Source organism: Streptopelia decaocto, assembly GCF_964273445.1.
Source record: "Streptopelia decaocto genome assembly, chromosome: 15".
Classification (NCBI taxonomy): domain Eukaryota; kingdom Metazoa; phylum Chordata; class Aves; order Columbiformes; family Columbidae; genus Streptopelia; species Streptopelia decaocto.
This window is the reverse complement of record NC_138670.1, coordinates 4,927,503-4,954,080: the sequence shown is the minus strand read 5'-3', so window position 1 is coordinate 4,954,080 and position 26,578 is coordinate 4,927,503. Positions and strand designations below refer to the sequence as shown.

At 57.6% G+C, this 26,578-nt stretch overlaps 1 protein-coding gene across 2 annotated transcripts; it reads right to left on the bottom strand.

Moving 5' to 3' along the window:
* Nucleotides 1-540: 540 nt before the first annotated feature.
* On the bottom strand, nucleotides 541-24,697 carry SH2B3 (SH2B adaptor protein 3). Of its 2 annotated transcripts, none has more exons than XM_082066293.1 (8): nucleotides 24,637-24,697; nucleotides 15,892-16,677; nucleotides 4,020-4,121; nucleotides 3,665-3,756; nucleotides 3,467-3,558; nucleotides 3,089-3,291; nucleotides 2,178-2,349; nucleotides 541-1,891 (listed from the first exon to the last, which is right to left on the bottom strand). In XM_082066293.1, exons 2-8 carry the CDS (start codon nucleotides 16,648-16,650, stop codon nucleotides 1,596-1,598), a joined length of 1,716 nt encoding a protein of 571 aa, XP_081922419.1. In that variant the 5' UTR covers nucleotides 16,651-16,677; nucleotides 24,637-24,697; the 3' UTR covers nucleotides 541-1,595. The 2 variants fall into 2 exon arrangements, with proteins under 2 accessions (XP_081922419.1, XP_081922420.1); XM_082066294.1 differs by lacking the exon at nucleotides 24,637-24,697 and adding an exon at nucleotides 23,105-23,403.
* Between the last annotated feature and the right edge of the window lie 1,881 nt (nucleotides 24,698-26,578).

Genomic DNA, 26,578 nt, shown 5'->3' with positions numbered 1-26,578 from the left:
CGGGGACGGCGCTGGCGCCCCCTCGCCTGCCAGGGTCTGGTGCTCGGCTTTACATCCGGCCAAGAGCTTGGATAGCGGGGCCGGGGGGGTTAAAAAAGAGGGAGAAAAAAAGAAAGAAAAAGGCAAATGAAAAAGAAAAAAAAAGAAAAAAAATAAGAGAAAGAAGAGAAAAGAGGAGAAAAAGGAGAAAAAGGAGAAAGAGTCAAAAAAAGCGAAAAGAAGAAAAAAGAAAAAAGAAAAAAAAAGAAAAAAGAAAAAAGAAAAAAGAAAAAAGAAAAAAAAAGAAAAAAGAAAAAAAAAAGAAAAAAGAAAAAAGAAAAAAGAAAAAAAAGAAAAAAGAAAAAAGAAAAAAGAAAAAAGAAAAAAGAAAAAAGAAAAAAGAAAAAAGAAAAAAGAAAAAAGAAAAAAGAAAAAAGAAAAAAGAAAAAAGAAAAGAGAAAAGAGAAAAAAGAAAAAAAGAAAAAAGAAAAGGAAAAAGGAAAAAAGAGAGAAAAAAGAAGAAAGAAAAAAGAAAAGGAAAAAGGAAAAAAGAGAGAAAAAAGAAGAAAGAAAAAAGAAAAAAGAAAAAAGAAAAGGAAAAAGGAAAAAAGAGAGAAAAAAAGGAAGAAAAAGGAAGAAAAAGGAAGAAAAAGGAAGAAAAAAGGAAGAAAAAAGGAAGAAAAAAGGAAGAAAAAAAAAGGAACTAAGAAAAAGGAAAAACCAAAAAACAAAAAGGAAAAAAAAAAGAAAAAAAAAGAAAAATAAAAAAGGGAGAGAACAGACGAATCAAAAGGTGGGTGAGAATGAGGTGGCAGCACCCGGGCTGGCGAGGTAAAAAAGTGTTTTTGGGAAAGCCTCACGTTAGATTTGTGCCTCCAAGGCCTCCATCACCAGGATGAAACGTCCCCATCAGCGGGAGGAGCCGTTTGCTGTCAGTCTCTGTGTTAGTTCTCAGCTAGTGACATTATTAATGATGCAGCAGTTAGTGTTCATGTCTTAATTAGCAAGGCTAATGGTGTGAGTATTTCTCTGGCTGGCGCGGGGAGCGACTGCAACTGTGCCGGGTTAAAAAAGAAGAGCAAGAAAAGCCAGTTTTTGCCTTATCTAAAAATAAAGCCCAAACTCTGATCAGGATCATCCCCGCCCGACGCAGAGCTCAGCTCCGGCAGGTCGGGCTTTGCTCGTCTTCGCCGGCGCGGCCCAGAGCAGCAACTGGTCGATGAATTTATAATCCACTTCTTTTTTCTCTGTTTTTTCCTTTCTCCATTTCTATGGCTGTAACACAAGACCCCGGTTCCTCCGCCGGGCGCTGTCACGTCAGGGACAGGCAGAGACCGAGCCCGACGGCGCGATGCTCGGCACACGGGGGCACAGGCACAAGTGGCGTGTGTAAACAGTAACGAGAAAGCTTTGATAATAACAACAGAAATTACAATTAAAAGGCCCTTTAACAGGCCGAAGAGAGGGAGCACACCCGTACTGGAGTGAAAAATTACCCCCTTCCTTGCGAAAAATATAATAATCATCCCTAACCAGAAGGAAGAAACAAGGTACATTCTTTCTCTCGGTGGGAAGTCTCGAGGATTTCTCCACCCGAAAGTGCATCCCAGTGCCCGTCAGAGCGGCGTGTACTGGTTGTCGACGGCGCGGATGTGGCCCCGTCCCGGTGCCTCCACCTCGTAGTCCGAACTGCGGTGCCGGGGGCCGGGGGCCGCGGCCGCCCCGCCGGGGCGCAGGTTCTGCACCAGCTCAGCCGGCGGCGGCACCAGGTGGAAGATCTGCTCCGGCGGGGGGCCCGGGGGGGGCCCGTCGGGGCCGTGGGGGCAGGAGGAGCTGGTGGGGACATGGTTGAATTCCGAGCTCCAGCTGGGAACGGGCAGGGACAGCGGGACGGTGCTGGCGGAGCCGGGAGCTGTGGGCAGAGGGGAGAGACGGGGGGTCAGGGGATGCCCTCCCACACCGCGGGGATCGGGGTTGGGGTGTGGGGCACACCCTGCACCCACTGGTTTGGAGTGGCTTCTTTCTTAGCCAAGGAAGCCAGGAGCTCGGGTGTCACCTTTTGTGCCGCTACCCCAATGTTTCCACCTCCACCCCAGCCAAAGGACCCGGATCTGGTGCACGTGCACCCAGCCGGGGAGACAGGATCCCCCCATCCCTGCACCCCAGGGGAATGTTCCCGTCCCTCTGTGCTCGTGTACCTTGCGGCTGGGGCAGGACGACGACGTAGCTGGACAGACGGACATCGCAGGCCGTCCCGCACTCCAGCGGGATGGGGTAGCGGTGGAAGTGGTGCAGCATCTCCAGGATGGAGGAGAAGCGGAGGTGCTGGACGCGGCACTGGCCTCGCTCCGTCAGCGCGAGCCGCAGGTGCTATGGGGAGAAGCAGGGACCCATTACTATTCCACCAGCTCCCTTGCTGGAGGAGATGATGGGGGGACACAGGGATATTTGGGGGTCGGGGGGAAAAGCTGCCTTAGCATGATGTGCTGCATGCCCAGCTTTCCGTGGGGGATTTTGCCCCCCAGGAGTGGGCACAGAAACACCAGCCCTCTGTGAACATCCGGGCAGGGACCAAAAGAGCATCGAAGGGCAATGGAGCTGGGGAAGGGGCTGGAGCACAAGTGTGATGGGAGCGGCTGAGGGACCTGGGGGTTCAGCTGGAGAACAGGAGCTGAGGGGAGACCTTCTGATCTCTGAACTGCCTGAAAGGAGCTTGGAGCCAGGGGGGTCGGGCTCTGCTCCCCAGGAACAAGCGCCAGGAGCAGAGGAAACGGCCTCAAGTTGCACCAGGGGAGGTTGAGGTTGGATCTGGGAACAATTTCTTCCCCAAAGGGCTGTGGGGCATTGAACAGGCTGCCCAGGGCAGTGCTGGAGTCACCATCCCTGGAGGGTTGGACAGACCTGAGATGAGGTTCTCAGGACATGGGGCAGTTCCAGGGGTGGGTTAATGGTTGAACTTGATGACCTTGAGGGTCTTTTCCAAGCAAAATAATTCTGTGATTCTATCTCCATGGGGTAGGACATGATGGGACAGAGACCATGCCGCAGCAGGGGGGCTGCCCAAGGGGCTCCTGTGAGATTTCCCCCCCAGCCCCTCTCCCGCCCGTACCTTTGCTCTGCCCTGGAAGTTGAAGGTGAGAACGTACTCGCCGCGCCGTGTCTCGCTCTGCCGCACCAGGAAGACGCCGTGTCCCTCCAGTCCCCCCAGTTGCACCAGTTGAGCCGCCTTCACACGGGAGATGGGCCCGTGGAACCAGGGGCAGGAGGAGAGGAACTGCTCCATCTTCGGCCCCGCCGCCTCCCCCGGGCTCCCTGCCAGAGCACGGGGATGAGTGGAGACCCCATCACCCCCATTCCTGTCCCCCTCCTCGCTGGCTCTGCCCCCCATTTGAGGACACCTGATCAGCCCGGTTGGCCACAGCAGGACACAGTGTCCCCCTATGAGAGATGTCCTGTCCCCAGGGTCCCCGCTGTCCCCACTGCTCACCTTGGCCAGGGGTGTCAGTGCTGGTGGTGGGGCTGGTGGCCGTGGGGTCAGGGTGCCGGCACGCCACAACCTCAGGGTCACCTGTGTCGGACCTGTCGGGGATGGGAGAAGCCAGGCTGAGCTCTGGCAGTGGGGGACTGGGGGACACGGAGCAGCCGTCCCTGTCCCCCTGCTCGGGGACATCCAGCGGGCGCTTACCCCCTGCGCGCACACTCCCGGATCTCGGCCGTCCAGGAGTTGAGCTGCTGCTCATCCCCCACCTCGAACACGATGTCAGTGGCATTGGTGACCTGGGGGACATAGGAGAGGGACATAGGAGCTTCAGAGAGAGATGTGCATCCTCCTCCCACCCACCTCAGTGCTCGGGCACCAACCCTGACCGCAGCCGGGGCAGAGCATCCCCCACCGCGAATGCCACATCCCCCCCTGCACCCCCTCACTAGCTGGGAAGAGGAACTGAAATTTGGCACGGGAGCTTCTAGCAGCCATATGCACCCTGGAGGGTGGGAAAGGCCTCGGGGCCAGCAGTGGACCCTCCTTGGCCAGGCCTTACCTTGAGGACAAAGGTATGGGGGTTATCAGGCATCTCGAGGCGTGTACATCTCCGCACCTCCTGGACAGCAGAGCAGACAGCGAGAAGCTTCGGCTTGGAGCCCTGGTGGGGAGAGCAGTGGCTTAGCTGAGGCCAGACCCCCCCATGCCCCAAAACACCACCCATGTCCTGCTGGGGATGGGATGGGATGGGATGGGATGGGATGGGATGGGATGGGATGGGATGGGATGGGATGGGATGGGACGGGACGGGACGGGACGGGACGTGGGTCGAGCCTGCCAGGAACCACCCAAGGCATGGAAATACCCCACTCTGCTGGGAAATACCTCACTGGCATGGAAATACCCTGTGTGGCAAGGAAATACCCCACAAAGCACAGCCTGGCTACTGTTGGGGCACCTCAGAGGGGCCACACGGTGCCCAGAGCAGGGGCCCATTTTAGTGTCCCCAAGGACCCATCTTCATGTCCCCAAGGACCCAGCAGCAGCAGGATGGGCGTAGGAGAGGAGAGAGATGGGGGTTCCCAGTATGGCAGTGTGTTCTGGGGAGACCGTGCAGTGCTGGGGACACTGGGGTGCAGAAGGGAGCCCCTCATGGGTGTGGGGCTCGGCCTGGCATGCTGAGAGCTCCCTGTGGCCACCCAGCCGGTTTGGTGCTGACACAGGCAGATGACAAAACGCTGAGCAAACACTTCCACAAAGACTAATAATACCCGTCCCAGCAGCTTTCAGTTCCCTCTGCTGCCCCGTGCACTGGCCATCGAACTGCTGACCACCGGGACGCGGCTGTACCCGGGGTGCCAGCGACCCTCTTGGGTGGCAAACACCCCTGGGACATCCATGCAATAGAGCTGGCTGAGTCACGGCACCCTGTGCCACCCTGATCCATGGCCACCGTCCCCACAACACCGGGCTGCAGGCGCTTGGCCACCTGATGGCATTTACCAACAAAGCACATTCATTCTGCTCCCAGCTTGTGGTGCTCGTGGCAAAGTCACCCCTGCCATGTCCCCAGTCAGCTGCATGACCCCAGCGGGGTCCCCACCAGCATCTCCGTACTCTCCATGGTCACCCAACCAAACCACATTTGGTTGTGCCTTTTTTTTTTTTAAAGAAAAACCTTTCTTTTTCCACCCCCCCTCTCCTTCCTCCCTCCCTTGACACTCTCACCCCAGGACTCGCTGTACCGTGGGGCCGGAAACACAGCGTGAACAGGATCAGCCCTTATCAGCACCGAGCTGCGCCAAAAAGAAAGTTCTTAGAAGTCGCTCGCCGAACGGCACTTTGCAACAGGGCTGGTGCCACTGTGGCGGCTCGCGGCACCCCCGGCAACACTGATTGCAGCTAGAGCTACAGCTGCAATCACTGTTGCTGGCAGGGCTGGGGGTGCCTCAAGCTGCTGCTTTAGCCTGAAGGAGTTTCGGGGTTTTTTGCCACCCTCGGAAGGTGACTGTGTCCTGTGCAAAGTCCTGCAGGGACAAAGCCAAGGGGTTGCCCATCCTTGGCTGCTTTCCCACACGTTGGGTTGTGACAGCCAGCACGTCCCCAAACTCATCGGTATGGCAGGTTTTATCGGCACACAACCCAACCGCAGCGCGGAGTCGGCCTCTCGCTTTCCTAGGAAGCGGGAAATTCCAGGAAAAGGGAGTTCGGCGAAGCCCCCGGGGTTCGTCTGTGTCCCTCCCCCAGGAGAGCGCAGACAGGGAGTAAGAACGGAGAAGGAAATGATGCAGCAGAGAGATACTGTGCCCGAAAAACCAGTCTGGCTTCGCAGAAGTGCCTACCGCAGGCACGGTACCCCCGCCCCCGAGCCGCCGCACCTGACCACAAGATGCCCTGCTCGATGGCAGCTGGTACCGAGAAAGGGATTTCTCGGTAACCAAAACTGCACATTCAACACGGCGCGTGTTCCCCTGGCACCCACGGGTGCCTTCCTGGCAAGAGAGGTGCCACGGCAGCATCGTGGCGCTGGGTACCCCACGGCTGGCCCAGCTTGGGATGGGACAGGATGCTTAGGATGCTGACCCAGCTCAGCGCCAGCCCCGCCAGCATCAGCTCCCACCCCAGAGACTTAGAAGCAGATAATTTCCATTGGAAAAGACCCTCCAGATCATTGAGTCCAACCATTAACCCACCCCTGGCACTAACCCATGTCCCTGAGAACCTCATCTCTGGTCTGTCCAACCCCTCCAGGGATGGTGAATCCAGCACTGCCCTGGGCAGCCTGTTCCAACGCCCCACAGCCCTTTGGGGAAGAAATTGTTCCTAATACACACCCATGGGGACAACAGTCCCATCAGCTGGAGACAGAGGAGCCACACCGGCTCTCGGCACCTACTTGAATTTATCGCTTGAGAACGGTGTCCTCCCACCAGCGGTCTGCTGCCCCCCGGGATTTGTATTCTTGTTCTTTGCAGGGAATTTTTCTAGAGTTTAAAAATACAAACCTCCAGCCAGGCCAGAGCTGTCCTCGGTGCCTGGGGACATGGGACACACTGGAAGACGGAAGAAAATGACCCCAGGGTGAAATTCTCCTCCTGCTCTCTGCCCTGAGCATCCTGCCAGAGCCCACAGCCTGATTTGGGGGGGACACCCCACTGCACCCCCCAACCCATGTCCCTGTATTCCCAGCCCTGGGGGGACCCTGTGGGGTGTCACAGGGACCATTGGTGCAGCATGGGGAGAACCCGTGTGGCACTGGCAGCACTGTCACCAGGAGCAGCGGCGCAGCACCTGTGGCCCCCACGCACCTGGGGAAGGCAGGGCGACCGGGAGAACGTTGGGTTTTGCCAGCATCTGCCAAACCTAGGAAGGAGCCGCCGGCAGCTCGGTGCTGCGGCGGTGCCGGGAGCGTGAGCTGCAGGTCAGGCCAGGGTCACAGCTGCGCCGGGGCGGTGCAGGCGCGGAGCGGAGCTGCAGGGTTTCCACCTGGCAAAGCCCCGGCAGCAGCTCTTGCCGCAGCTCCTGCGTCTTCCGCCTTCTGCGCTTCTGGTGTTTACACAGGGCCGTGGTGCTGTCAGCTCCTTTCACGGTGACGCTCCCCCCGGCACCCACCTTTCCACTCGCCTTCCATGCATTCACATGCAAGCAGCCGTGGGGACACCAAAACCATCACCTGGGAAGGCTGGGTTGGCCACGGCGGGTCCTCTGCACCTCTCAGACAAGGATATTTTGGATTTATATACATATATATATAAATATATGTTTTTTGGAAGCAAAACTCCTGCCAGCCCACCCACACGTGCTGGGAAAGGTCTCACCGGGACGCTGGAGCCAGTGCCCAGTCCCCAGCTGGCAAAGGCGGCGGTGGCACAGGGGGAATGGCAGTGGCACAGTAATGATTGTGGTGGCATGGTAACGACGGCAGCGACATGGTGACGACGATGGTGGCACAGCAATGATGGTGGTGACGTGGTGATGACAGCAGTGGCACAATGATGGCGGTGGTATGGTGATGACAGTGGTGGCACAGCAGTGACGGTGGTGACAGAGTGATGACGGCAGGTCCACAGGCCGAGACTGTGTGGAGCAGAGAGCAAATCCTTCGACAGCGGCGGCCACTGTCACCAGCCCCCCCATACACTGGGGATTTCCCCACGCCGGCTCTTTCGCTTCCACTCTGAGTCAGGCCCTTGTGCAAGGTCTCTGATGGATACAGGCAAGATTTGTCACATTTTGTAAATCACGGAACCTGTGGCGTGTCCCTTAGGCACGGGACAGACCTCAGACAGAGCTGCCATGAGCCTGGGTCCGGCGGACAGACAGAGGGGTAGACAGGCAGGCCACCGCGCTCTGCAGCAGCGCGAGTGCTGGTTATGTCGGCGTAAAACCACATCCCATGCCCACGGCCCCAGGGAGTCTTGTGAAGTTTCGCAGGAGCAGGGAGGCTGTGCCAAGGGATGCCAGGTGAAGCAGAGGGGAAACACGTCCCGTTGCTCCAGCGCAGGGCAGCAGGGTGGCACTGGGGTCCTGGGCTGACACCAAGGGTCACACTGGAGGATACGAGGCGTCTGCTGCACTGGCAATTGGCTTCAAGTGTTTGCACCGCAGGTAATCCCAGTGCTTGTTCTCAGGGAGTTTTCACCAAGGCTCATCCTCGAGGACTTTACACCATCAGTCAGCCCAGCACGTGTCCTTGGGTGTTTGCACCACGGCCCAGCCCAGTGTTCATCCTCAGGGATTTGCACCACGGCTCAGACCAGCGCTCAGCCTTGCAGGTTTGCAGCACAACTAATCCTAGCCCAGCTAATCCCAGCCTCTGTCCTCCAGCAGCTAATCCCAGCATTCCATGTGGTTGGTAGCACAGTGAATCCCGCTGCTCCTCCTCAGGCATTTGCACCACGGCTGACCCCAGGGGACAGGTCCCCCCGGGCAGCCCTGTGATGGTGTTGGGGACAGGGTCTGGGCTCTTGCTTGCTGATTTGGGTCATTCCCCTGCACAGCCCCAGCTTCTCACAGGCCTCCTGCACCCCACAGCCACTCACAATCACACAAAAGACTAGAGCAGCATACTCTGGCCTCTCTGCCTGCATGCAGAGGCTGTTCACTCTGAAACCTACTGACAACAGCAGTGAGCACCATCATGGGGTTCTCTGCTCTGGGCTTGGGGTGCTGGATGCAGAAGGTTTCCCCGCCTCTGTTAAGCAGAGAAACAGGAGAGATGACGGGCTGCTTTGTGAGCTCGAGCCCCCAAACCCCCGGCCATCACCTCCCCAAAATCTGCTTTCTGCCCACCCCAAGCCCCAAGCAGCATCCTCAGCTCACCAACACCAGAGGGACAAAAGAGTTTCCAAGACAGCCCATCTCTGAGCTTCCCTGAAGCGCATGGCGGGGGACAGAGCCATCCCCCAGGGGACCATGCTCAGCGGTGACAACAGGCACCCTTGTGCGGGCCTGAAGAGCTGGCTCAAGGGTGGCCAAGCCACAAAGCACCTTCTGTTCCCATCCTGAGCGGCTGCCGAGCGCCGGCGAACGGTGACGCGAGAAAACACAGCCCAGACCCCCATCGACACAGCAAGCCCCTATTTCTGGTTAAATTAAACCTGCAGCGCTGCAAAACGCAACCCCACAAGCCACCAGGTAAATCCATTCCCATGGAGAGGGACTTGGGGGTTCTGCTTAGAAACCCCCACCCCGTCCTCAGAGGTAATTGCCCCTTTTTGTGCATCGATAAACCTCCACCAAGCGAGGCAGCAGTCCTGGCTCCATGCAAATGAGTCAATATTCCCTCCCCAAAACGCTGCAAAGCACCCCAAAACCAGAGCACCCAGCAGCTCATGCTCCTAGCAGGGTTTAGGAAGACAAGGGCTATAAACAGGATCTGTAAACAGGCAGCATCCGCCAGCCCTTTTTTTTATTTTAAGCCAAACTCGCTTCCAGCGTGGGCTGCTTTAATAATTTCCTGGAATAAATAACGAGCGCAGAAAGTAAACAAGGTGTCTGTGTGAGAGCGGGAGCCGGCTGCAGCCGGGAACTGAGTCACCCCAAAACCCAGCCTTGGAGGGCTGGGGGACGTGGGGTGTCAAGCATGGACCTCACAGGGTCCCCATGGTCCCCAAGATGTCCCGGGAGTTTTGCATCACCCAGGACAACGCAAGATGCTCCCACATGGGAACATTCAATCCCCTGGGTGGGTATTTTGGCCCCAAAGCGGGTCCTGCCCCTTGGCTGGTGCTGCGTCCTGCCTGGCTGAAGAGAGCAGATCTTGCCCAAAATGCTTCATTTTTTACCATCATCTCAAGATGACGTTGGATATTATGATGCCCACGACGGGCATTGGTGGGAGCTGGGACCGGCTGCCCAGTGGGGAGACATGGGTTGTACCCCGGCCAAGCCCCCGCTGCCAGGATGAATCCATCAGACCCTGCGCTGCCTTGCAGGCTCTCATAAATATTTACCTTTGAAAAAAAAAATAGCAGTGCTCAGCCTCGCAGCAACCACATCCTGAGCTGTAATATAAAGAAAAAAGGAAAAAAAAGTGACAACCACCCCCAAAAAAAACCCCACCGGGCATCTCAGAGCAGCTGCCAGGGCTGAGCGGGACCCAGCAGCCTCCTGCGCCCACCGGCACCCCCAAGATGCAGGAGGTTCGGGGGGGAAGCGGCGCCATCCTTGAGCTCTTTCCCAGTCCTTTTTCCTGTGATGCACTTAATGTCTGCATTTTTCATTCACTTCTCGCCTTGCAGGTGATGCTCTGCAGCATCCGCATGAGGGAGATGGCCCGGCCGCCAGCAAAGCATCACCATTGTGAGGAGGGGGTCACAGTGATGGGACACGGATTGTAAAGGATGGGGTTAAAAAGAAAATCAACCCTACAAGCCCTCTCCTGCAAACCCCAACAACCCCAGCACCTGGGGAAGTGACAGGTTGGGGATCCATCCCGCTCCCTTCCCCTCACAACCCAATCAAGCCCTGGCGAGCTCCATCCCAGCAACACAGTTTCCAAAATAAGAAACTCCGCTCTTCAGCAATTAACGCCAGGGCTGTGGTTACGCTGCTAAAAGTGTTTTTTCCGTGCATGACCAAGGATGGAAAAAGTTGTGGTTAATAAATGACAAATAACCTTTTGTCTCATCGCCCTCCCGCCCCGTGCACCCTCACTTTGCGATACCAAATAAAAGAAGGGCGGGGGAAGGGGGGGGAAAATCACCACCAAAATCTCAAAAAGCTGAAAGGACGCCCAGCCCCGCGTGCCTTCGAAGAACAGCGAGCGTCACGGTGCCGAAAGCGAAGCGGTGAGGGGATGTGCCGCCCGCCCCGCTCGGCAGTGAAAGTCTGCGAGCAGCCTTTGGTGCAGCTCTGGGCGCCTTTGGGTGCAGTTTCGCCTCTCCTGAGAGAAATGCCATTCACCAAACCTCTTGGGCTCTTACCCCACTGCAGGTTTCCCAGCTCCTGTTCTGGGGATGCCAAGAGAGGGATGCAGCCCCTGAAGAGGGATGTGGTCCCTGGAGATGCCAGGAGAAGGATGTGGTCCCTAAGGTTGTCAGGAGAGGGATTCAGCCCCTGGAGATGCCAAAAAAGGGATGCAGGCCCTGGGGATACCAGGAGAAGGACGTGGTCCCTGGAAATGCTGGGAGAGGGATGTGGTCCTTAGGGTTACCAGGAGAAGGATGCAGCCTCTGGAGATGTCAGGAGAAGGATGCCAGGAGAAGGATGTGGTCCCTGGGGATGCAGGGAGATGGATGCAACCCCAGGGGATGCCAGGGGAGGAATGCAGCTCTCTGGCCATGCGCTGTCTGGCCACCAAGGGATGATGCAACAGCATCACACTTGGCTGGAGGATCAAGGCAGCAACCCCCTGCCAGCCTGGGATCCTTCAACATTTTTTAATGCAACGAGGAGAGGAAAAAAAAAAAAAATATGGTGTGAGCCAGGTCACCTCTGGGTGAACCATGGCCATGAGGGCAGGCGCACACATGGTCCAGCCCACTTCAGCTCACAGGATGGAGAACACCAAATAGGATCCAGATTGACACAAATGTGCCTTTCCCCAGGCCACGGCAATGATGGGACATTGAGATGCTTCCCATGACCAAAAAAAATGCTTCTTGTGGAGCACCCGCTGCCCCACTCCTGTGGCCCTGGGAAGAAAACACCATTTTGCATCATTTTGTGTAGGAACAGGGGAGTTCACTGGGCTGCAGCAGCAACAAGGACGTTTGTGCATCCAACTTGGCACGTCCAGTTTTTAAGCATAATTACAAGTCACCAATAAAAGGAAAGATGGGTTTGGATTTGAAGCAAAGTGTTGTGCTGCAAAAGAGGGGGTTTGCTGGCATAGGGGTACAAACACAGCTGCTGCTGCTGGGGTCAAGGCTTCCCAAAATGTGGTCTCTCCAACCCTCCCTCTGCCACATATCCACTTAAGGCCACGTTTGAGTGGCTCCAATTGCTCCTGGAGGTACAAAGCAGCCCCAGAAGGAGCTGGGATGGGGATGGGGACCAGAACGCTTGGACGTCCCACACCCCACGGCTGGCTGGCTGCCACGTGGAGCCCCGGGCGCTGAAAATCAGAGCCCAGCGGCACAGGACCTGCTTGCTCACGAGGCGGCAAGTTCTCAGAAACCAGCTTCAGGTGAAAGGAAGGGGAAAAGAAAAAACAAGAAAAGAAAAAAAGGAAGTCAAAGCAGTCTCAGGCTGAGCAGAGATAAAAATACTGCTCCTCCTGCAGCCACGGCTGAAGACGTACGAGCCATGACACAGGCCACCACGGGTTTGCAGCGGAAGAGTCTTCCCGGCTTGTCTTGGCGTGCCGTCAATTTACGGGATGCACTGGATTTCATTAAAATGCTATAAAGAAACCAGCACAAATGCAAATCCCATTTCCCTTCCCCTTCCTGTAAAAACATCTGGTCAACAGAAACAGCTCGGGACGTTTCCGTTGCAAATCACAGCTTTCACAGAGTTTAGGACTTGGCCACAGAAAAGGCGCTTGGGGCTGAGGCTCAGCTGGTGATCAGAGCACCCCAAAATCCCACAGGGCTGCCCTAAAATATTCAAGATTGTTTTGCCAACCTTGGCTTAAATTTATGAAGGTGGAGAGGCCCCTGAGCTATCCAGTCCTACACGTTATATGAGAATAAATGTTGTGGTAGAGGAGAAACCACTATGTGCCTCCACAGAAAGCAGTGAGCATCGCCCTCACACTACACATCAGAGAATCCACATGGGTTGCACACCTAGGACCATACCCAGGGTTTTACATGTATATATAAATACACACATCCACACATACAAGCATTATAGATACCCCAGTAGCCCCCTGCTCTGCACGTCAGGATGGTTTCATGCCACAGAGCATCGACACCTACCCTTGGCACTGGCCAGTGACATCCTTGCACCCCAGCACCCTCGGCGTGTCCCCAGGGTGAGGGTCTGGGTGTCCCCTGCCCTGTGCCAGCTGCCCAGAGCCCAGTGGCACCCCTCATCCATCCTGCTCCTGGGATTGCTCTGCATCCCATTGTCTCCAAATCCCTCCTGGGCAACATCATTTTTCCAGTGCTGGAGGGAGGAAGGAGCGATGCCAAAACCAACCCCACACTGGCCGCAAGCACAGGGAGCCCCATCTCATCCAGATTGGAGCTCCCATAAGATTAGCACATCCCTGCGGGATGGGACACCCACACCGGGCAGTGCCACCGGGAACGCCGGCAGTGCCGGCACTCATCAGCCCTTGGCCCCACGCGGTGCCGGCTGCAGCCACCCAGCCAGCAAAAATGGGATTAGGGCTCTTCAAAGCACCCTGCGCCCTTTGATGCCGGGCACGTTATGGGATTAGGCCAAGAGGCCCTGTTGGAACGCACCAGGGGGAAAACACAGGGGAAAATAAGATAAAAGCTGCCAAAAGCAGAGCAATGGAGCGGCAGCCAAGCTGTGGCAGGACACGCATGGGGCCACCCCATTCCCTGCACATCCCACTTTTCCAAGGTCATCCAACATGCTGAATATTCGGGTGCTTGAAGCTGTAAAGCCGTGAGGCTCAGCTGAATTTCCATTTTCATCTTACTATTTAAAGAGTAGAATGGAAGAAGAGGAAGACACTTCTGGAGAGACCTTGAGGATGACCAAGTCCAGAGACCAGCCAGGGACGGAAACCCAGGGCTGTTTTTACAGTTGCTTATTTAAAACCATTGATCATCATGAAAGATTAACAGCATCTTCAAATCAGGAACAGAACCATGACATGGGCAAAAGGCAGCAGCAACGCTCTATGAGCATCCCAGGGCTGGAGGATGGAGGGGGCTCCCTGCAGCCTTCCCCAATGAGATATTGGTTATTTAGTTATTTTAAAGGAGAAAAAAACAAACCAAAGCAAAAACAAACAAAAAAAACCCACCAAGAAGCTTTTCTGTTCCCACTGCTCCCCAGTTTGTATTCTTGCTGATTTTGGGGAATGAGATCCACCAACACAGCCCAGCGCTTTCCAACACCCTCAAAATTCAATCACAGTTACTGGGAAAGGGGCTGGATTTACTCTGCTGTAAAGGAGATAGCATCTGGCCTTGGCCCAGTTAATTAGAAAGGAAGGACCCACCCTGAGAATATTTGCACAGGAAGCAATTTATTCCAGAGAATTCGCAAAATCCAGCGAGGAACATCCCCTTTTCCATGGACCTGGCTGAGAAAACTGCAGGCTCAAGGTCCCAGGGGACCACAGGGTCCCCCGCCTCACAGGGACACCCCTGGAAATCTCTGCGGGATGGAGAAGTGGTGCAAGCTGCAAGGAATGATGCTGCAGAACGGCGGGGGGACTCACTAAACGTCTTGTTTTAAACGCCTCCCACCCACGGGGGAAAGCCAGGGCTGTGCAGAGAGGAGGAATGTGCTGTGTGCTTCCCAAGGGGAGGGAAGGGGAAAAAATAAAGGAAAAAAAGGGAAAAAGCAGTGTTTGCAAGCACCAGGTCCTGGGGACAGGGGGATGCAGTGAGGGCCTGACAGCCTTTTTACTTTTTTACTTTGTGTGGACATTGGGACAAACTGCAGCCCGACACACCGGAGCAAAACTGGCTTTCAGATTCTAAAATCTGGGTGTTTCTAATTTCTTTTTTTATTATTATTATTTATTTTCATATTTAATATGGGCTTGTTTGACAGAAATCGCAGGAATTTAACCAGCTGCTCCCTGGCGCCGTGCTGCAGTGAGCGGCAAACACAGCCCGAAGGCAGGGATGGGGCTCCGGCTCTACCCGAGGCTTCCTCCTTCCGAAGCACAAGTTCGTCAAAGCTAAATGAGCACCAAAAAAGAAAAAAAGAAAAAAAAAAAAAAAAGAAAAAAAAAAAGAAGAGAAAACCCAGCCCATCAGGCCTGCATAAGACCTGCCATGTGGAGGAACTGTCTTTTTAAAGATTAAACCCCGCGGCTCCCCCCGCAGCGCTCCCTGCTCACTCACATCCTGCATCATCTCCGCTCCAGCCGGTGCCTCAGCACCATGGGAGCTCCCCGGGGTAGTCAAGACTTCAATTTCTAACCACAAAAGTACTTGCGAAAATAAAATTAAACTCCCTTAAAGGTCCCACGGGGAGCAGAGGAAGGCACAGAGCCTAATTTCTGTTTTCCCCTTTCTTTCTCAGCTTGCCCAGGTGAGCAGATGCCCTGGCTGCTAAAGCCACGGCACAGAGGGGACAGGGTGAATCTGGGGTTCACCAGACAAGCTGCCCCCCTGCCTTACTGGGACGGGTCCATGGGGCTGCAGACAAGCAGGATGGAACCCACCAGCCTCTATCATCAGCTTGCGGAGCAGGTGCTCTGCTTCCAGCTGGAAAACCCAGCTTTGGGGTCCCAGCAGGGAGAAATGCAATCTCGACCGATCGCAATAATTAGCACGTGTGTCGTCCCTGGCACATGGTCACAGCATCTTTCACCACCCGAAGGTGAGCACGCAGCAGTGGCTCTGGGGTCTCAAATATACACAGTGCAGCCTTGTATGTTCACCGAGGAGAACGAGCAGTAGCACAGCAATCCCGTCTGGTCCCTGGGCTTGTGCCCTGACACCGCTCACGGTGACAATCCCTTGTGATCAGGGATGGACCGTGTCCCTGCTCCTCCCCTGGGATGTGTTGTCACTCTGGCATCATCCCCAGCCCACTGCTGAGGGACCCACAATGTCCCTCTGGCCAAAACAGGCAATAGCTGGCGATACATTATTCAGACTCAACATGAGGAAGAAATTTTTGCCCCTGAGGGTGGTGAGAGCCTGGCCCAGGTTGGCCAGAGAGGTGGTGGATGAACCATCCCTGGAGACATCCCAGGCCAGGCTGGACGGGGCTCTGAGCAACCTGAGCTGAAGATGTCCCTGCTCATGGCAGGGGAGGCACTGAGGGAGCTTTGAAGGTCCCTTCAACCCAAACCATTCCATGTTTCTATGATTCCTTACCTTGGGTGGGTCAAAGAGCTCCAGCACGTACCCCTCACCTTCAGGTGTCCCTGTTCGCCGCAGCACCAGGCGGCAGCGGTGCCAGCGCGTCCCACTGTCCAGGGAGCTCTCATCCAACAGCCCATACTTGAGAACCCCCTCCTTGCGCACCTCGGGGGGTTGCTCCCGCGAAAGCCCCCACGGCAGGATGCGCTTGCCCAGTCCTGGCTTGAGAGCTGCCTCCGCCGTCGCCTCCCCGTCCCCATCCCCGAGGAGGGCATCCGAGGAACGTCGTCGGAAGAGGCTGCGCCAGCTCCTGCGCAGCTGGCTGAGCGAGAACGGCCGCCGCGCCTGCCCCGCCAGTTCCTCCGAGCTCCAGGACTTGCGCAGCCCTGTTGGGGCAGTCTCAGGGGCTCGGCTGGGCTGCTCGGGATGGGCACCCAGCTCTACTTCGGCTTTGGTGGCCGCCGTGCCCAAAGAGGCGTCCGTATGCCGCCGGTGCGTCTCCCGGTAATCCCGCGCCGGGCCGGCGGGCAGGATGCGGAGCTGGTTCATGGCGAAACCCTCCTTCACCTCATGGCAGAAGTACTGCTGGAAGAGGTCGGTGAACTGCACCGAGAAGTTCTCGGCAGCCAGGAGGTCATGGTGCGGGTGCTCGGTGGCGAAGCGCAGGTAGTGCCGCGCCAGCTCCTTGGCGGTGCTGATGGCGTGGAGCTCGCAGAACTCATGCCAGCCCCGGGGATGTGCTGGCGTGCCGGCCGGCAGAGCGTGCCCATTCATTGCCGTGGCTCCAGCGAGGCGGCCGTGCTGCAAGACAGAGCATACAGGGCTGTTAGGGTAGCCCCAGTGCCTCCCCCCAGCCCCAACAGCCCCTTGGCATGGCCATACAGGCAACCACTACAGCTTGTCCACTGCCACCGATGACCACGCAAGACGCTGAGCGCCCAGTCCCACTGCAGAGCCTTGTATCCCCATCCACGCCTTGTAGGGCCATGCCTCAGTTTCCCCATGTGCGAGGTGGGGTGCTGGCAGGTCCCGCAGCAGGGTGTCAGCACCGCTTCCCACCAGCACAGACGCCGGCAGCTGCCCGCCGTCCCACGGGGACGCCCGGCCGGGCTGCATCCGCTCCGCTCCTGCCAACGCTTCACAGCGCCGACGGGTTTCCCTCCAGGGATCTATTTCAGCTGATAAAGCTGGAGTGGGGGTGGGAGGGGAGGAAACAACACGAAAAGCTGCAGAAATCCAGGGACGGAGCTGCCTTGCCTGCCAGATCTACGCAGCCCCGCTGGCCTGGGGAGACGTGGCCGCACCGCCGGCATGGCCAGGGCTGAGCATGTGTCCTCGGGGGGACGCTCCGAGGGGCCGCTGTGCTCTGGCAAACCACACCGTATCTGTGCCCTGAGCAGATTTTGCTGCGAGGCCAATCTGACAGTGCCCACGGCTGGCGCGCAGCCACCCCGGCATGCCCGGCTGGACCCAGCAGCAGCATTCCCCACCATGCCGCTCACCGCCCAGCCTCGTGCTCGCCCGCAGCACTTATCGGGGCCGTGCACCCCACTCGGGCAGGAAACATCAGCCAAGCCACCCGGATCCTGCTGCGCCAGCATGGGCACTGCCATCTCCCCAAACCTCCAGCCACCCGCCAGCAGCACCCCGGCTGCTGGGAGGGGAGGAAAAGTGATTGCATTTGTCAAGGGGGGGAAAAATTAAAGGAAATAAAAAATAAACAGAGGTCAGGAGGAAGCGAGCGGGACGATGCAGAACACAGCAGATCTGGTTTGCAGTCGGGGAGGCGATAAGGCTGGGAAGCGAAGCTCTATCTCTGCCCACCCGCCGCCCTTCCTAGTACGTCCTGTGAAGTTTCTCAGCGAGGGGAGATGTTATCTGCCCCCCGCCAGCCCCGCCGGGGCCCGGCTTCTCAGAAGAGAGCCGCCTGAGGCTCAGAGCCGGCCGGCATTGCGGCGGTGCCGGGCGTGCGCCCCATGTTCCGCGACCCAGCTGAACCCCCGGCGGGGCCCCCGTGCCGGCGTCTATCAGCACCGCCAGCCTGCCCGTGACTCAGCATCCTCTGCTTGTGCTCCTGCTTCCTCCGTGCGCCCGGGAATCGCCGCCGTGGCCGCCGGCACTGCCAGAACTCTCGGCGGGGCGCTCCCCCCAAAACGCAGAGGGAAGCGGGGCAACCATGTGGATGGCTCCTCAGATGGGTAGGAGATTCCCAGCACAGGGAATTCACCTTCCAAGCTTTCAGGCTTGCTCTGCACCGGCTTCAGGAGAGGTTTGCACTGTGGGAAAAGCTGGGCTTCACCTGCAGCACGCGGTGGGAAGCAGCTGAAGGCCATCTCTGGTAACAACGTGATCTTTCCAAATGGCACAACAATGGGAAATATACCCCCAGTGCTTCCTCCTGCCCGCACAAACCACGATGCCGTCCTCCCTGCTCATGCCCAGAGACTTCTGACGTGGGAATAGTTATCCCGGCTGAATCAACGCTTGAGCATCCTGCTCCTCCGATGGTCCCAGGTTTTGGCAGAGATGTTCCACAGCGATGCCGAGTACCTGATACCGTGTGGGCTTCTCCCTGCTCCAGCCCATCATGCTCCATGATACTGGAATTCAGCAGCCACTGGCTTTACATCCGCATTCCTTATACCCCATACGTTCCCATGAGGGGCTCCTGGCCGTCCTGTGCGTCACCACTGAGTCGAAGGACTTGTCGCAACAGCTAATTGCTTTAATTTGCATCAAATGGAGAATCCAACCCACCCTCGGACACACCACAGACTGGTTGGGATTGGGGGGCTACTGTCCAACCCCACTGTCACTGCAAGAGCTGTCCGTCACCCAGCCTGTCCTGTCTCAGGGCTGGTTTGGGGGGCTGGGGTTGCTTTGGGGTGCTGGGGTTGGTTTGGGGTGCTGGGGTTGGAGCTCGAGGGAGAGTGGGATGGACCTGCCATGGGCTGGCTTTGATGTGGTTGGGGCAGCGAGCCCCAGCTTGTGCAGGATCCAGCCCTGCAGCCCAGCCACCCCCAGCTGATTGCATTAAACTCTTGCCCAACCTGGCGAGTGTCACTTCCCTGGCTGGGACAGCAACCCTGAGGCCACAGCTTGGATCCGGCAATGGCTTATTTGTGCCTTTGTAGTGGCAAAAATCCCAGTAAATGCATCTGTTGTGCGAGAAGGGCACCCTCCAGCACCCAGCGCTGTAAATATCCAGCCTGGAAGGGAACGGTTACGGAGCAGGGCCGGTGTCGCCGGGGCCGGTGCAGAGGCGCGCTCACACGCGGTGTGCGCAGGCACGCCGGAGCATGTGCAGCGCAGCCAGCGCGCTGCGATCTGAAAATGAAACTGGCCTCAGCTCCTCGCCACGACTCTCCGTGCCAGGAAAGTGCACAGCAGCAATGTAAATAGGAAATTTGATTTATGCGCCGGTGCTCTCAGAAACAACTGTTTCCCAACTGGAGGAAAAGCAGCCGGTGGCATTTTTCTGCTCCTTTTTATAAGCACAACTCTATTTAAAATTTACCCCCAGGACTATTTTCAGGAGGGAGCAAAGCGAAGGGCTGGGAGACACCCTCGCCAGCCCCGCAGCTCCCAGCATCCCGAGTAGCAGAAATACAAAGTTCCCACAATCCCAAGAGCGGGAACATTGTTCCTTCCCAGGATGTCCTCCATGAAAAGAGCTATTCTGAGCCGGCAGCAGCCTTTCTTGGCACAGCCCCGCAGCCCGCTCGCGAGTCAGCTATAAAAGGCTGGGTTACAATGAACAGCACTTTTCAATGGGAGAGCATCCGGTGCGGGGAGCTCGGGGGGATGCGCGTCCCCGGGGGGGGCCAGCCCACCGGGGGTGGGCTCTTAAGGGCTGGGTAGTGTGGCGCATCCCCCTGGGATGGTGCTGGTGCAGCCCCTCTCTGCATCCCAATCCGCTGGGGATGGACAGAGCAGGTGCTGTAGGACCGGCTGGATGTGACCCAGGGTTGGGAGCACAGAGAGGGACAAGAGGGGTGGCCATTTGGGGGTGGGAATGAGATGCAGCTGCTCAGAGATGCAGGAGGGTCTGGTGTGGGAAGAGAGGTGGGAAAGGGTTCAGCTGCAGCCTCCCAATAGGGAATAACACGGGGAACAGAGGAGAACACCCCAATTTCACCCTCCTGCAAGCTGGGTGACAACATGACGTGCTCACAGCACATCCCCTGCAGAGCGAGCACAGCCATGGAAAGCAGCCCTGATGCTGCACCCATGGAAAGCCCCATTAAGTTTTATTGCTGCCCTTTAGCCAAGCCTCTCCTCCTTTCCAGCAGCCTGCTCTCACCAGTGGGGTAAATATTGCTGATTTTCCCCCAAGCAGAACAGAAAGCCCCAGCCCACATGCCCAGGGGGGACTGAGGGGAGGTAAGGAGTAGAACAGGGTCCCAAAACAGCCCCCACATATTTACAGCATCGCTATAAACCAGCCAAGGCCATTTGTGTGTCAGGCCAGCACAACCCGCAGCAGAACCTGCCCAGCACCATCCTGCTCTTCTTTCTGGGTGGTGTGGATTCTCTGGGGTCTCGTTAGAGGGTGAGGGTACAGCACCACATCTCTGAGCACCATGGCTTCCTGCAACCCACTGTCTGTTTGCATGAAAGCTGGAGGAGCCCGGGGGTCTCAGGACCTTGCCTCCCTCTCCTTCAGCTAAACTGACCTGACAAACTCAAAAGCAAGAGAGGAGCAGGCTGCAGAGACCCCACCACTTACTCATATAGGCTGTGCTTTCTTAGGTACTCAGGTTAAAAGCTGGGAGGTGGGAGGGGGTGGCTAATTTTGCTCTCCTATTCCCACTTTCTCACAGGACATACACACTCCTTATTTGAACACTCAGCACTACACAGCTTGCTGTATTAAAGGCCAGAGCTGGCCTTAATCTACGGCTCTGCGTGGGCTGAACAGCGCTGCAGACCTCTGGGGACGCGGCCGATCCTACGGCACTTCAAATCCAGGGGAAATCCACACATTTGGCTTCCCCTGATTGCTCCACTGGGACAGATGGGATGCAGACAGCACATCCCAAACCCACTGCAGGCAAAACACAAACTCAGGCTCACTTGGCCCACAGGAACTCACTGGGATGAGCTGCTGCGGCCAGCCCAGCTCCCCAAAGACCCTCTGCCTGCTGCCAATCCTCCCAGTGCCCATCACTGCGGCGTCTGGCACCCTGCAGCCCAGTTTACATCATCGTGCTCTCCTACACCCACAGCCTGCAGGGAAAAGCCCGGCAGTGGGGTGGCCTCTCTCCACAGGGTTTGTTTTGTTGCACAAAACGAATTGCTGCGGTGTGGGCGTGGGAGGAGCGGGGCACAGGGAGCAGTCCCGCGGGAGCGGCTGGCTGGGGGTCCCCAGCTTTGCTTGGGGACAGGGGGGAGCAGCCGGCAACGAAGCACCCCCCCCACCAACCCCGCTCTCCCTCCCCATCACATCAGCCTCCCCAGGGCCGGATTTGGCTCTTCCTCCTTACCAAGCCACGGCAGCACTGGCGGTACCACAAACCCCGCCAGCGCCGAGCTCTTGCGCTTTCACTTCGTCTCACCCGCTGGGATTTGTCCCGACGTCTACGCAGTGCCAGGATGAGTGCCGGCAGCCCCGTGGGTATGTGGGTGCGTGGGTGGGGAGGGTTTGCTCTGGGTGAGGAGGATGTAAGTCTCCTCAAAAGCCACTGGTACTTGCCCCCAAATCTCTACGATGCAATACACAGTGCTGGCAGACACATTGCTCCTTGGGATCCAGCAAAACCAAAATGAATTTTTTTAGAGGTAATAAACACATAAAAGCAAAGGAGAAAATAAAAGCAGTATTGGGGGTGGCGGGAATGCACAGGGACGATGCTCTCTCACACCAAAAGCAAGTTACAAAGAAATCTGAGGCGTTCATCTAGTCCCGAACAAGTCAAAGTGAAACCTGCCAGTAATTTCACAGGCCTATAAACTCCAATATCGTAACCTGCCACCAAAGCCCAACGCCAGACGGGGACACACGAGGGCAAGCAGTGCCAGGTCCCCACGCCAGCCACCTCTTCCTCTGCCTGCTTTTCCTACCTAAGCGCAGCAACCCACAAAGTCCCTGGGCCACCATCCCACAACTCCAGCACATCTTGAATCAATTTGCAACAACAATATTGAAATCGCAGCTCAACAACTCGTCCCAGTTTCCTTGACAGTAAATCCCAGCCTGGGCAGCAATGACCATATTATGCCGCTGCCAGAGCCAAGGGGTCTGGGCTCTCTGTGGGTGACCCTGCCAGGGCTTGGCACGAGCAGGACTGGGCACGCTGGCAGGGCACGGGGAGGCTGCCGGGTTACTGCCCGCTGGTGCACTGGCCTCACGCTCCGAGCCCTTGTCCCTGCCAAGCCAGGCACTGCCTGCCAGCCAACAAAGTTTGCAGGGAGCAGAAAGCCAGAATCGCTGCCTGGCAGGCTCAGGCTGGCACCTCTGCTTGCTGCTGGCAGTGGGCACAGGGGCAGGGGACAAGGGGGCAGTGGGAGGGACACGCAGGTCACGGCCCCCACGGGCAGGGCAGCACCCCGCAGCAGCGCCTGGGGCAGGTGGGCATCACCCCATGCAAGAGCGGCCACCCCCATAGCAGCGGCTGCAGGAGGCTCTGGGGAAGTTGGTGAGAGGGGCAGGGCTGGCTCCATGCATGCTGCACCCCTGGATCAGGGGTCCCCAGGGCAGGGATGCTGGGAAATGAGGGACCTTGAGGGGAACAGGGATCCTAGAAGAGGGGGTGCTCTGGGGTAAAATGGTGCTGGAAAGATGGGTGTCCCCGGGATTTGGGGCACCCACAGGGGAATAGGCCCCCTGGGATAGGGAGGGATGATGGGGTAAACGGGTGCTGGGAGGACGGGGATCCCCGAGGGTGACCGTGGCCCCCGGACAAAGGGAACCAGAAGAAGAGACCCGGGATAAGAATGTCCTCCCGCAGAAAAGGGGTGCAGGGCGGTGCGGATCGGTCCGAGGGCTCGGGGCTGGCAGGAGAGGGGGAATCACACTCCCGGGGGCTCGGGGACAGGAGAGGCTCCGCTCTCAGAGCTCCCGGGGCTGCAGCAGCAGGAGCGGCCGCTGCGCTGCTCCCCCTGGACGCCGCCGCCACTTTCACTTTGCAGCCGCCGCTTCCCGGAGACGCCCGTCCCAGCACGGCCCGGTACAGCCCTCCCCGGCCCGGTACAGCACGGTTCGGTCCCGCTGCGCGCCCGCGGTTACCTGCAGGAGAAGGCGTCTGGCTGCCGCTCGCCCATGGTGGAGCGCGGCGGCGCGGCCGGGGACGGGACAGGACGGGACGGGGCGGGACCAGGCGGGGCGCGGGGCTCGGGGCTCACGGCTCGGTACGGCTCGGTACGGCTCAAGCAGGAAACCGGGACAGGCGGCTCCGCATTTCCGCCGAGCCACAAGGCGCGGACCCCGGCCCCGGGGCGGGTTATGTAAACCGGAGCGGCGCGACCGAGGGCGGAGGCTGTGCGGGGGCGGAGCGGAGGGGCTGCTCCCTCCGTCCGTCCGTCTGTCCGTCCGTCGATCGGTCAGTCAGTCTGCCTGCCTGTCCGTCAGTGCGTCCGGGCCCTGCTGGCAGCTCCGCGGGTGCGCACCGCTCCGCACCGCCCCTCCCCGTCAGCGCCTTTATCTTATCGCATCCGCGCCCGCGGAGGCAGCGGCATAAACAGGCCGGCTGCGCTCTCGTGGGGGTTGGTTTTATTTTATTTTTTAAAAGTTTTCATGGCTTTTACAATTTTTTTCTCTGTGTATTTGGAGGGATCCGGGTACCACAGCCCTTCCTGGCCCCAGCCTTGTCCCTGCCCCTCGAGGGAGGGAGGCAGCCTAGGCACGGGGTCGTTTTGGGGCTCGGGAGGGGTGTTGTGCAGGAAAACACCCCACTTTCCTGTTCCTGTCCGGCCGCGTCCTCCCACAGCTCTGCAGGCTGGCACCCAAGGGAGCTCTGCAGTGGCGACAGTGGGCGAGACGCCGTCTCAAACCCTATTTCTCATAATTTTCCTCTGCCTTTCGATCGAGGAAATTAGCTTGCTGTGAAAGGCACCGCAGCACACTGCCCACGCTCGGTGGAGCGTATCAGGTCACAGGGCCTGCAGTTGTCCCATACTGCGGGTGAGGGCTTCAGCCGTGATAAACAGAGCTGTCACAGTGTCCCTCCATTGCCGAGCAGGGCTGGGGACTGGGGTGGGAGCATGTGGGCCAGGCTCGGCTGACTCAGTGCTGTCACAGTGCCACCCCATCCCAGGGGAGCAGGGGTGGCATGGTGGAGCTGTGGCTGCCCACCCTGGGAGCCATGAGAAACAGGACAACCATAAACTTTCACTGCACCTTTTTCCAGGAAGGGGCTGGTTTGTGGTCACATCTGGCCGGTTGGCATCTCCCACCTGTGTCACCAGCTGTCCTGAGAGCTCCCTGAGCAGCAGCAGTGCTGGGGACAGAGGGGCTCTCCTTGCCCCGCAGATACCCCCCGGCAGGTGCTGCTTATGCCGGGCATGCAGGAGCCACAGCGGAGCAGCCTTGCCAGGGGGCTGGTGCTCACCCAGCACACCAAACTGGGGAAACCCAGGGAAGCCGCAGCTGGGATTTTACAAACACCACACCATTGATTTGGGCGTGTTGGGAGGGTGGAAGGTGCAGGATTGTGCCCTTGGAGAGCTCCATAGGTCCAGGCAACTTGCAGCCTCCTCAACCAGCCCTCCCCAAACACCACAGGGAACTGGATAGGAGCAGCTGATGTGATAAAGTCTTACCTTAAAAGCTGCTTTTTAATTCCTCCCACTGTTGCTTCATGCATAATTGCACCTTCTGACATATTTTCCAAGCACAGATGAGTGATCGGCGGAGCCTGGTGCCTGCCCTCCTTCCCACAGGCGGCTGTCCCAGCTCGCAGCTACTGCACACTTTTCTTTATGAGATTCATCTGTTTCAAAAGCACCTTCTCAATGTCTTGAGCCCCCGTGGCCTGAGATTTCTCTTTTCTTTAGCTTCCTGTATGGATTTTCTAAAGTCCCTAACTGCTAATTCACTACCACTGACTTCTGCTTTTTCTGTTTGTTTATGCAGAGCTGCACAGATGCTCTCGTACATTCACACACACACACACGTCGCCGCTTCCCTTCCGCTCTGCACTGGGCTCAGCTTTTAACCATTGCTGCTTTCTTCTCTGCTTTAACCAGTTTCCATCCATCCTTCCCACTTCTTTCTCTAACTCCCACCCTCTGGCCTGCTTTGTTTTTCAGGATGCGTGGGGTGATTTGCAAGCGGCACATCAGCATTTCCCAGGGTGGGATGTGACTGGCTGCAGGTGACCTCTGCCATCTCACAGTGAGATGAGGGTCCCCCTCTGTGCCCGGAGGGAGTTTGGGGGTGACATCTGGAAATACTTGGTTATGGGGGTCTGCACTGAGCTGGTAATGCCTCCCCCCCAAAAAAAATCTCAGCCTGGTTATCTTGCACCGTTTCAGAGGGCAGGGAGGGTGATGGGCAGCATGGTGATGGGCAGGGTGCTGATGGGCAGGTGGCGATGGGCAGGGTGGCGATGGGCCGGGTGGTGGCGGGCAGGGTGGTGATGGAGGGGGTGTCCCGAGGGCTGGCTGTCCCCGCAGCGTCGCCGGGCTCCAACTGCCCTCTCCTGGGCATCGGCTGCACTGCAAGCGGCCCCCGACTCCCCGTGGTCACGCTTCGCCGCGCTGGCCTGGCCGGCCGGGGGCTCCGTCCGGTGCCCGATACCCCCCTCGGGCTGCCAGGCGTGAGATCTGCGTGGGACGGTGAATCTCGCATGGGCGCTGGGCGAGACAAGGGGTACCATCACCCTAAAAATGCACCGTGGGGAGTCGTGCCAGTGGTCACAGTTTGATCAGCTCGAATCCCAGGGCACAGCTCCTGGGTCCATTTGGGGTCCCCAGGGACCACTCGCTGCTGGTCACAGCAGAGACCTGCACCCTTTCTCCTCTGTGTGCTGACTGTGGACACACAGCACAGGCCATCCAGCTGCCCCTCAGTACCTCCCCCCAGCACTCCCAGATTTCCAGGAGCTGCCCCTGCTGAGCCAGCACTGGGGGTGACTCAGAGGCTCCTGGTGTCACCTCGCTGAGCCGTCCAGCACCCACCGCTGCGTAACCCCACCAAGTCACCAGTCATGGGAGCAGCAGGAAGAAGAGGCCAAGGGCAGCCCACATCCTACACAACACCCGGCAGCCCCTTGCCTCCCATCAGACCCTTTCCCCTGCTGTCAGTCAAGCTCAGCACTGAAATTCATTTTCCCATCTTTCCCAGCAAGATCTGGCAGGAGAAACTGAGGCACAAGCACTGGGCTCCTCACCAGGGGGACACTGAGAGAGACAACAGGGAGAAAATCATGGGGCTGCTCAGAAGGGGAAGTGCTGGAGCCTGTGCGGAGACACGTGACTGTCCCAAAGGAGATCCAACAGGAAGCGAAAACCCACGGGGGAATTTTGCGTGTGGTTTTTGTGGAATTGGGGTGATTCTCCAAAGCAGCTCCCAAAGGGCTCTTTGGGAAGTGGCTGTCGTGGAGGAACAACCTGTACTAAAGCAGCCGATGGGGCTGAAGAAGCAGCTGGGGTTTTGCAGGCCCAGCAAGGGAAGGCAGAGCCAGGAACACAATCGCCTTTTTTCAATTACTGCAGCTGGTTTACTGAAGATATTGCTTCTCCTCGATGTCCTTCCCTGCCT